At 36.5% G+C, this 12,033-nt stretch overlaps 1 protein-coding gene across 6 annotated transcripts in view; it reads right to left on the bottom strand.

The window, feature by feature from the left end:
- GRB7 (growth factor receptor bound protein 7) overlaps positions 1-12,033 on the bottom strand; it is a 52,372-nt gene that overhangs the window by 20,040 nt on the left and 20,299 nt on the right. For all 6 annotated transcript variants that reach the window (XM_087713468.1, XM_087713470.1, XM_087713467.1 and 3 more), the window contains 2 exons: positions 5,993-6,170; positions 3,759-3,900 (listed from right to left, as the gene is read on the bottom strand). In XM_087713468.1, coding sequence (XP_087569594.1) covers positions 3,759-3,900; positions 5,993-6,162 — 312 coding nt within the window. In that variant the 5' untranslated portion in view covers positions 6,163-6,170. The remainder of the gene's footprint in view (positions 1-3,758; positions 3,901-5,992; positions 6,171-12,033) is intronic.

Raw genomic sequence — 12,033 nt, 5'->3', positions numbered from 1 at the left:
TTGCTGTTTTCCCATTGCTGCACTGAACACTGCAAATGAAACTTCTCTTAACACAAAAGTGTAGGGGTCAGATGAAAAAGCAAGAAGAGTTTAGTTTATAAAAATGTATGGTCACTGGTTGCTTTCAGAGATGAATAATAATGCATGGTGGCTTTATCACATCTTGTCTGTTTCTTAGTACTTGGAAATAAAAATATAGAGAATGAAATTAAGGTGTTTCTGAATTGTGAAAAAAATAATCTTCAGTGTTGCTTTCTAAATTCAATCTGGGGCTTCTTATCACAGACAACTTGGCCGCTACTTTCCATGCTCTTCTATATTCCATAGTAAGTTACTGTACTACAATACATGATATATGGAGTTTCCTGTGAATATTGGTTAACTTAATATGTCCTTTTTTAAGAAGTTAGTAACCACCCTTCTCCTAGAAAAATGAAATATCCTGAGAAACTTTGAAAGGGCAGAATATTATATTTTCCTCGATAAGAAATGGAGAAACATGTTTTAGGTAGGAAACAGACTCACTCTTAATAGCCCCCACCTTTGTCAATGGGCCATTAAAATACCTGAGCCAGTCTATTCTATATAACAAAGAACTTTCCCCCTTCAGCTCCAGGGTGATGGGATTAAGGCATGATAGTTTTAACCCTTTACCCATCTCACCACAGGGCACCTGAGAAGAAGCAATGCTCAGCCAAACTTGGACTCAAAACAGCCTAGAGAGTTGCCCCTGCATGGCACCATGGGGGCTCACCGACAAATGCACACTTGACAAAAGCGCGCCGACAAAACTGCAGGGACAAAAGCGCGAGTTCGAAATCGCGCCGAAGAATGAACACAGAAGCGTGCCGACAACAGCGCACCGATAGAAGCGCGCTCTAAACCTAACCCTAAAGGTAACCCTAAACCTAACCCTAAACCTAACCCTAAACCTAACCCTAAACCTAACCCTAAACCAAACCCTTACCCTAACCCTAACCCTGAACCTAACCCTAAACCTAACCCTAAACCTAACCCTTACCCTAACCCTAACCCTGAACCTAACCCTGAACCTAACCCTAAACCTAACCCTAAACCTAACCCTAACCCTGAACCTAACCTTAAACCTAATCCTAAACCTAACCCTAAACCTAACCCTGAACCTAACCTTAAACCTAATCCTAAACCTAACCCTAAACCTAACCCTAAACCTAACCCTGAACCTAACCCTTACCCTAACCCTAAACCTAACCCTAAACCTAACTCTGAACCTAGCCCTTACCCTAATCCTAACCCTAACCCTAACCCTAACCCTAACCCTAACCCTAATTCTTACCCTAACCCTTAACTTAACCGGTTCACCGACCCTTACCTTAACCGTAATGGCGCTTCTGTCGGCGCTCTTTTGTTGGCGCACCTTTGTGGGCGCGGTATCGATGTCGCGGTTTTATCGCCGCGGTTTTGTCGGCGCGCTGTTGTCGGGTGCGCTTTTGTCGGGTCACGCACCATGGGAGTCTGGCAACCAATCAGAATATAAGATCAGGATCAGAGGCCAGAGAGGGCATAAAACCAGGAACTTTCAGCATCTCATTCTCCTTTTCTTCTTCACCCAACATCTGGAAGTATGTGATCCCCCTTTACTGTTCAGGACCTCAAGCCATGTTATCCTGTCCAGTGTCCACCATTACCTTTCCAAGCAGCCTGCATGTTTATGATGTCTTTTTCCTCACTTGGAGCTGAACCCAAGAACCCAACACTTTTAAAGGCAGGGGAAATGAAATCAGTTCCCACATATTAAATGGAGCTAAATTATCATTTAAAATGGTCAGCTGGATCAATAACTTTCACTGAAAGCAATGAATCTAATCAGTTACAATATAATTTCAAGAATTCTTCACATGTTAACACTTGAGGTTACCAGTCTGAGAAAGGATGCTCTATTTATCAAAATTACTTTGTAAAATTGAAAGAAAGACTAACCTCTCTCCATGAAATAATCTAAATTTAAAATGGAAATGGCATTTTTGATTGACTGGGAATCTTATAACGGAGATAAAATGAATTTTAAATTTTAAGCAGTACTTCTTTGGGGTACATCTAGAAAGTCCTACAGAGATGATAGTGACATATTCACAGTAAGTGAATATAGGCTTTTCCCTATCTTTCTTGTTCTTTTTTTATTCTGATGTCTCTTACAGTTCATCATAGTATTGCTATTTATTGTGATACAAATATGGATTATTTTATTGAATAAAGACATATATTATTACAATATCTGTTAGCAATTATAACCAAGCAGCAAGAATAAGATGCTTTTAAAAATGTCTTTGATGTGAGCACAGGTAGGCTAGCAGACCAGCTGATAGTAGATTATCAGATGATTTGTTAGCCTGCCTTTGCCTCACATCAAAGTCCTTTTTTAAAAGCATATCTTTAGATAAGAAACCAAAGAGACATCAAGTGGACTCCAATGCTTACAAAAGCAGCTGGAAGCCTTCCATCCCATAATTAAAAGACTCCCAGCCGATGCTCCCAGGCTAGTTAAACAAAACCTGAGAATCCTGGCAACAATTTCTAAGGGAACCAGCTTTGCCATATCTTGTCCCATGAATCCAAAGCTGTAATTTTCCCTTGACTGTTCTTCTGTCCATACTTTATGGAAGGGGGGAAAACAATGGATAACACTGAATGTTATATAGATTCAACTGTCAGCTCTTGAGAACAGAGCAAGCCCTGCAATTTAGAGTCAGATTATGTTGCAATGATATTCTAAAAAATAATCATTTTGATGGATGATTGGATGATTATTATTTTTTTGCAATATGGCTAGCTGAAACATGGTTAGCTAATTTGCAACTAACTGTGTTAGGATGGAATTTAACAAAGAATTTAAGGGAACTTTTAGAATTATCTAGAAAACAGAATTACAGTATTTATTTTTCTGAAAAATAAGGAAATATTACAAGAGCTCTCCAGGTTTCAAACTCAAATTAATATGCTAAAGGATTTGTTTAATTAAAAATGGTTGATGAAAAATAGTATCTGAATTCATATGTGGCATGAAACAAAATAAAAAGAAACGCATTTGCACAACATGTGAATCTAGCCAATTATAATACCTTGTCAGGTTATTTAGTTATAAATCATTCTTACTGTGGGCAAGTAGGCAATTTTCACTTAATTTGTATACATGACTGCCCCCCCTTTTTTTGTAATCCTGCCAAAATGTACCTTGGTACGCTTTTCATCATCTCTGAATTGCAAGACTCAAAAACAACCTCCCTAAAACTGGTTCCTTTCATCAAAGACCATATCACTCGGAACCTGTAGAATTGAAATAAATCATCTGTACAGGCTACATTGGGAGAAAGTACTATAAATTTGGCAGGGGCTACTCTAAGTTTATAGGTGGCTGCGATGAGAGGGAAAGATCCTCTAGGCCTATCTTTAGAGGCATCTTTACTATGCTTCTGTTTCATTCCAGCTTTGCAACAACAACAAAAAAAAAAACTGAACCATGTAAAGTTCTTCTAGGTTTCTCCTAAGAATTCAATCCTTAAAGGTTTTGTGCGTATCTCCATGAAATTTTCTTGAATACTCATGGTCTTCTTCTGAAACATTTTCTTGGTTTACAGTTTAGTCTTTATCCTGGGATTATCTAGGAACCTAAGCTTTTCCCAGATTAGTCAAATCAAATAGTAATTGCCAAATAGTAATGGGCCAGCAAGGAGAACCTGGGCCATCTTCCCCTTCCTCCAAATGCAAATAGATACACTTACATGAGAGCCACCTTCATGCTGTGATCCTGGCCCCAGTGTGGAGCTGGTGAGGATAGGTGAGTTTGAGGGACTACAGAGTTCCGGAAAAGGGTTTGGGATAGAAGGCAAAGATAAGGTATGAGATTTTTCCTCCTTCATTTTTCTAAAGGAAAAGAATGGAAAGATTGTTATAAATGAGTTAGCTATTAATAGGGCATCTGGGTTATTTGATAATGTCATTATTATTTACTTTATTCATTAAACATGAAACTCGGTCAACTGAACATTCAAACATGCATCACAAATACCATTGACTGGTGATTATTGTTGTTGTTGTTGTTGGCTTTTTTTCTAACTAAGTTTGTATTCCATCAGAGCTAATCATGTTATTTATATGCGTAGCATAGCTGTTATTGCGCACCTACCAATGTATCTGAGGCATCATAAGAGGCAAGATTTAGGTATACATATTTATTTAAGCAGTTACCAGTAAGTCAAAATGCCCTGCATGACGTGGCAAGTGGTCTAGCCCCATAATTCAAAATCAACTGTTCCTCATAGAAACATGGTGGATACAGATGAGGGTGCTGTATAGCACTGGAGGTTTTGAAGAAAAGATTGGACAATCGTTTGTCTGAATTGGTCTAGGCTTGGGTTTCCTGTTTGAGCAGAGGGGTGGACTATGAGACCTCCAAGGTCCTTCCCAAGTCTGTTATTCTGCAGCCAGGACGAAATGTAGATGAGACACTCATTATCTCCTGGAAATCTCTATTTGTTTTCTGATACACTCTATTTTTTTAATCTCACAAGCAGCAAGCTGCAGAGAAGAGTCAGATAATTCCTACCAGAAGTCTGAACTCATCTCTTGCATATAATTAAGTATTTCAGATCAATATATCACATTCAACACTTATTGCCCAGACTTTAGATCACTCTGCAGTTGTTCACAAAGAGCTCATTCAACAGTCAGTAGACTCAGCAAACTTGCTATATCCATTTTTGTGTGCCACTTGTACTGTGAGCAGACAAGAAAGCAAATATTTAATTCTTTTGGCTTTTTCTTCCCCAATCCTTCTGTGTTACTTCAGGTTTGTAATCTGTATGCATGGCCATTACTGAGAATGAAAGTTTGCACATCTACCAAAGCATCTTGAGGCACCCCAAGAGACAAGGTGTGCAGATTTATCTGAGCAGTTACCAAGGAATTCAAAATGCCCTACATGGCATGGCAAATGGTCTAGCATCACAGTTCAAAATTAACAGATCCTCGGTTTCAGAATTAAAATGAAATCAAGTAACTTTAGATCAAGAATGTACAAGAAAGTGTGTCCTAATGAGTAGCAGAATAGCTGATTCCAACCATGTTTTTATTTTGACCCCAATGTTCAATTCAATTTACTTTATTACATCATAGACCAGAGACAAATAAAAACACTCAGTAAATATACAGTTAAAAATTCTAGTATAAAATAATAAATAACAACTAAAATCTATTATAAAATCCAGTCTGTCAATTATACATGGTCTAACTATAGTAAAATTACAATCCATAAACTGGGTGGCCCATTGTCGGTTTAATACTAAAAGGGAAAAGAATAAGCAGTGCAAAAGGTTTGCCACATTTGTTATATAACGTAACTATGGTACAGTAGAAACGTGTTTCTGACAAATCCTCAGTGCACAATGGTCATTGGCATGCAGACTCAGAAGATTATCCTAAAGTTAGTATGATTCTCACAGAAAAAAATTATCGTGTCAAATAAAAGATTTGCATGCTACCTATCAATTTTGGTTCTAATATTTCATTTTGATCATAAAGTGATAAGCTTAATAAACCGTAGATAAAACTAATAATCTATTTCACTTGTTCTACAACTAAAACAGAAAAAGCTATTACGTAGCATATGAGCAACATCTCATTTTTTTCTATTTCTAGACGAGATACAAACATAAGCTGCAAAATAATTAATTCAAAATATAGAAAGCAGATTTCAAGACTTCCCATAATTTTTCCTATTTTTCAATTATGTGGAAAACACAAAGCAGAATCATTGCATTATTCACTAATAAGCTTAGTGTATGTCATACACTCTGATTATGTTCAGAAATAACTTGTTATGAGTAGTTATTTCTGGCACTGACATTGATTCCAGAGAAAACTAAAAGGTCAGACTAAATTTTCTCACCGCTGATTTCTATCTCCACAAAAACAAGCCTTTTGTGACATCATAATGATTTTCTCCATTGTAACATACCTATTTGCTTCGATGAACAGAGGTTGAGAACGCTTGATCACATCAGTGTGGGTCAGAAAGTTGCTCTGCTCACCGTTGCAAAGGGTTGCACTATGATCAGATGGCAGGTCAGCCTCATAAGAGTTGCCCAACATCCTGTTAAGGGTTTTTTGGGAAGTTCCAAGATCCATGTCATTATCTGTAACATATAACAATTTGACTAACTCTTCTAAACTAAGATGATGCAAATATCCAGATAGAACAAGATTCTGAGAAGTAAATACAAGTTGTTTTTAAAGCAATTTTTCAAAACATTATCACATTTCTTTTCTTTTCTTTTTACATTAAAAGTTGCTGTTTTGGGGAAATGATAGGATCATGTAGTTAAAAATGTTCACACTAAGGTTGTGTAACACTTCATATTCAAAGGGAAAAAAGATGTGCATGGTTAGGGAAATGGTTAATGGTGATGGTTAATGAAACAAGTAACCACATTCCCCCCCCCAAAAAATATCATCCCATTGTAGCTTAAATTAGACATTAAAACTCAGCTCAAAAGTTGCTTATTTGTAAAACATATGAATCACCTTCAAGTTCTCAAAGTGACATACATATTGTTTGTGCTGCTGAAAAATGCATTGTTACCGTCTTTGGTAAAGTTCCAAGGAAAATTATCTTCCCGGAACTAATTTTGATAGCGCTGCAGGAACATAATAAATGGAGTTATAACCCAATCTCACCAACGCAATTGTCAGTGATCTAGTTGACAAGGGAAAATAGCATACAGATAACAAAATGAATCCATCTCATCCTCTCCTCTAATATCAGCTCTAGAATATCTAGGTATGAGTATTGTCAATGGGTTCTCTTAAACTCAAATATTATAATGATGAGGTAAACCATACAGAAGGCACACAGTTAATTGTACAGTTGATTCAAGTCCCAAAGGAGAATAGAAGCCTCAATTCATTCTTGTGAATAATGTGTATAAGATGGCAATATGCAAGAGAAATTTGCATTAAAACAAAATTTGTTTTAACCATAGTTTCTTGAATAATGTAACATATGGTTATATTAAGTTATAAACTCATCACATTGTGCCAAAACAAAGTAATCACATTACAGCTTAGAACAACACATAGCCATTTAATTTCTGTTTTATTTAACTTCAGTTATCTTTCAATTTCTGAACATTTATTTCCTCAGTATGTGGAATATAGTGTTTTACATGAATTGCAGGACACTCTATGTGGCTATCCCACCACCTGGGTTTTATTTTTGTATGCAACTATCCCAATGAATACTACTTTGGAACATAGCAATATTTTTCTTTATTTTGATTTGATTTAACCCAACCTTATTTATAAGAAACTTAAAGTGACCGATGTACATAATACTTCTTCTCCTCACTATTTTCCCCACAAGAACAACCATGTGAGATGAGTTAGCTTGAGAGTGAGTGAATGAGACGCCCAAGGTTACTCAGCCAGTTTATATGCTTAAGGCAGGCCTAGTAATCTCAGTTTTCTAGTTTCTAGGCCAACAATTTAACACTACACCAAACTGGAATTTTTACACAAATCCCCAAATATAAACAGTTTTTCCAAATATAAACTATTGCTGCCATCTGGATCTGGCTTTTTTGTTGGTACTTCATTGAAAAATATAATATCCAGTATATGCATTAATATAAACTTAACGATTATTGTAATATGGGAGAGTGGTGTAAGGTGATCACATATGCAACAATGCATTGACAGAAGAGTAAGAGTATAACAAGCAGGTTTAGGTAACCTCTTTCTCCTCCTAAAATAAACTCTGTCCAGTTCATTCAAGCACATTATAAAGCCAGTGCTGCTGTATGAATTAATACTAAGGTCCAAATTACAGGCATATTTCTGAAAAGAAAACAGATACACTACAAGAACCAAAATATGAAATTATATAATAGCCTCACCCAGCTTGATTCCTTTCCAGATGTATGATCTTCAATACCCAAATTCTCCGGCTACCATGGTTACTGTTGTCAATAATAAGAACTAAAATCTATACTTCTGAAAGGTAAACCAAACTGGTTTGGATTGGAGACAAAAAAAACCTACCTTGTAATTCCCAGCTCTTTCCCAGAGCTTAATTTTTAGAAGAAGTTTTCAGCCCCTTTGAGATACAGAAAAAGTGCAGAAATATAGTTTTCTACTCAATTTCTCAGGTGATATTTATCATACTTTTTGTAGGTACTTTATCAAATCTGCTGTGCTTTTCTGACAAAGGCTTAACAACCATTAAATCTAATATATTAGGCAACATATCTACTAGGCATGACTGAATTCATTAGGATGTACGCCTGGGTAAAACTGTAGAATTATTAATATCATTCAGATAAAAACTGCCTGGGAAATGGAGAATATGCGAAATTGAATTGAAAAAAATAAAGGAACATACATTGAGGACACCATCTGTGTCACAAGAAATCAGTGATATTCAGTCACATGGGGTCTATAAATCTAAGTAGATCCAAGTACTACTAACCTTAGAACCTTGTGCCAGTTTGCATAAGGCTTCATATGAGATAAACATATTTCAATGTCAGACTCTTTGCAGGTATTTCCTCCCCAAATGCAACAGATAAATTAATGGAAAAATGCCTAATTCATAGTCACATTTCTATTTATCATTTTTGATTCAGATGTACATACCTATGTTTTTACTACTCAGCATAATTTTAAAAAAATCTACCTCCCTTAGTGTTCCTTTCCTCATTCACCCATGACTTCATTATCAGAATCAGGTAAAAGTGACTCAGGAGTTCTTTGGGTCAAAGAAGCAATGATGACAGAGTTCAAAAAGCAGTTCAGGTGGCACGGAAGTTATCAGAAAGTCTAATTTCACACACCCTTTGTTGTATTGTGCCAACCACTTTTGTGCCTCGTGGTGAAACTATGTTTGTTGCTCTAATGTTCTCATGAGAGTGACAAAGTGGCTGGGTATATTTTGATAAAGTACTCCACAAAAGTCTTTGTTGTAAATTACCACAGTTAGGCTTCAAGATGATACAAGAAAATTTGGCCCAACCATATGGAATCTTGCTTAGCCTGAACCACTCTTGCCATTCATAAAGAGCAGCAGAGAAGTGTGGGGACACGGAAATATTGTCTTTTCATGGGAAACCCTTCTAAGAACTGATATTTTGTCAGTTTCTAATCAAAGACTTTCATGCTTGCCCTCTCGGCGGAAAAACTACAAATAGCAGCCTATTTGTATTCAAGTCCTACCTTAGTCATGAAAACCAGTGGGGTCATTACTCTCTCTCAGCATGACCTACCTTATAAGGTTGTTGTTAGGGAGAAAATAGGAGGAAAGAGGATTAGATGTGTTCACCTCAAGTTATTTGTAAAAATTAAAAAGGCGATATAATGAATGAACGAACAAATAAACAAATAAACAAATAAGTTCTTGACCAGTAGGTTTGCAGAACCCCAAATTACCAAGAGCTTCATTGGTAAAATCACAAAAATCACTACTTTATGCAACAATTCTGTACAGATACATCTGCCCTCAAAAATCAATGTAAATTATTTTTGAGCTTTTGAAAGGCATTCTTAAAATTATTTCCCTTACACAAATTTCTCAACACAGATGGGCACACTTTTTTGTCACCAGAGTATAAACATTGGTTATTTATAAGCCTGCCTGATAAAAAGAAGTGTGAAAGGGACGAAGATAAAATCTGTAGATTTCTTCATTCTCCCAAATGGAATCTAAACAATCAGAGACTCTTTGATTAAGGAAAGGCCCTGGCCTCCTCCAAAACAAAACAATAGCACATCCTGGACTATACCACTTCAGATTCCATGGGTGTGAGAGATCATGTGACCAAGCAGCTCTAAATTCAACAACAGAAATAAGCATGTTGGTGAAAATCTGAAGGAGGAGCATACAAAGCATTTAATCATATTATATCTTCTCCCCGCCCCCCAGTCTCTACTTTGAAGTGGCACAGGCATATTAGCAAACTAGGTCAACAATGCATCCATGAACAAATACATATGAATAATGATCTAAAGGTAACTCAGTGGTTAAATTGGTCCCACTGCATAAATTAAACTTAAGCAAGTATAATTACTGGAATTCAACTCGCAGTTCAGATTGCACTTAAGAAAATGTTCTGAAAACAGGATAAGGTTCACAGATAGGACCTTATAGTTTCCCGCTCTGCAGGAATAATATATCCTAAATGTCATGTTTTTAATTGATTTCTAATGCACAAATTCCTGAGAAAAATGGTGGCATATGAATTCTTTAAATGTGAAGGATGTAAAAGCTGCAAGAAATTCATCATTTGTCTGAAAAGATGTGAGAACAGATTACCATATGCCCTAGTTTAACTGGGATTGTCCCAATTAAACATGCATTGGTTTAAAAAAATTCCAGGAAGTAGGGCTATAGAACAGCAAAGGGAGAGAACAAAATTTGTTACTCCCCTCCCCCCTTGCCTTTACAAGGAAAGGAAAAGAGTTTCAATAATTAAATGTGTGCTCTGAATTATTTGAATAAACTCCCTCCCTCCTTTGTTTTTGCAAATTATGCAGGCAAATGAAGAAGCATCGAAAGAATGCTAAACTCTCTTTACTATGTTTTTACTGCTAAAAACATAGTAAATCTGTGGGATTGCAAAGTTGGGGGCAGGTGATCAACATTTAAATCATTTGTTTCCCCTCTCTTCATATTGTATCATGGCTGGGTTTACACATCGTGTTAGGATAGGCTAAAATGGTATTGGATCATTTGTAATTCATCGTGTTGTGGGAAGCCAGCTTTAGTATGAGGACTAAATGCAACTCGATAAGTCATAATAGGGATTATTTGGTTAAGTATAACATGTTACATGAACTCAGCAACTGTTTTTGTTAAATTGGAATTAGGTTTTGAGCACAGCTATTGTGTTCATATTTGTACTCTGCCACTTATTAAAGGTTTAGCTGATTAAAAAGTGAAAACTTACATATCACCAAAAGCATAAGCAAACATAATTATCAGTATATTTGTGTAAATGGGTAGGTGTGCATGTTGTAAGAAAACAGCAACGTATAATGACTGAAATTAATTCAATAGGTTTTGTTCTTTCTAGATGTAACAGCAAAGGCTAGGTTTGAGTAGGGAATGTTATGGAACTTTCAAAAAGATATTCGAAGATGTGGAATCTATAGGAGAAGTGCACATAATGGATGAAGGCATCCTGAGAATTCCTTCTATCATGCTTTGTAAAACTGGTACAGGAAGTAACCTTACAGATTAAGAACATAATGAAACATAGGATAGAAGATTCTAGTAGGTTGGGACTAAACTAGTTAAAATTTTGTGAATTATATTCTGCACCTTTGCATTGTAACTGTGTGGATATCAGAGCACTGGAGTCACAATGATGGGAAAAGAAAAATTGTTTTTAGTTTGCAGGCAAGCCTGCCCTAATTCAAGACCTGAGTAGTAGGCAACCAACATTTTTCTCCAAACTCTCTGGCACTTCTTTTCTACTAAAAGGTAGTTATTATTATCATCACTACTTTTTTCTTCTTCTTACAGGCGCCAATATTGCCTCATATTCAATTCCAGCGGGACCAGACCAGTCACTAGATATGAATCATCAACTCACGATGCCGGTTTGACCCTGCTTATCAAAATTGCATATCTGCATCTTTATAAGAGAAGTCATTCACCGACAGTTGTGATGAATACTGTAAAAACATGCATCTAAAAATCTTGCTTCATTTACTATTGATCTGACACTGACCAATTACACTCCCTGTCATTGTTTTGTGGGGGAAGGGCTGGGGAGTTAGGGAAAGATGTAGAAACCATGTCTACCTTATTATTCGATTTGTTTCCCTTCTATCAAAAGAAACCAGTGAGTCAGAATGTGAAATGGTGATTCAGATCTCATACCACACCCTTTGTACCAGCTCAAGCATGTCTCAGCCTTCACATACATGCACTCTGTCTTCCAGACTCCTTTTTTCCCTGGAGACTTGTGGGGGTTCAGAGGAAAACAAGCCACTCTATCTCTG

This window comes from Thamnophis sirtalis, unplaced genomic scaffold (assembly GCF_051295495.1).
Source record: "Thamnophis sirtalis isolate CommonGarterSnake01/CBP01778 unplaced genomic scaffold, rThaSir2_p1.2 scaffold_4, whole genome shotgun sequence".
Classification (NCBI taxonomy): domain Eukaryota; kingdom Metazoa; phylum Chordata; class Lepidosauria; order Squamata; family Natricidae; genus Thamnophis; species Thamnophis sirtalis.
The sequence above is the reverse complement of the archived record's forward strand: the minus strand, read 5'-3'. Positions and strand labels throughout refer to the sequence as shown.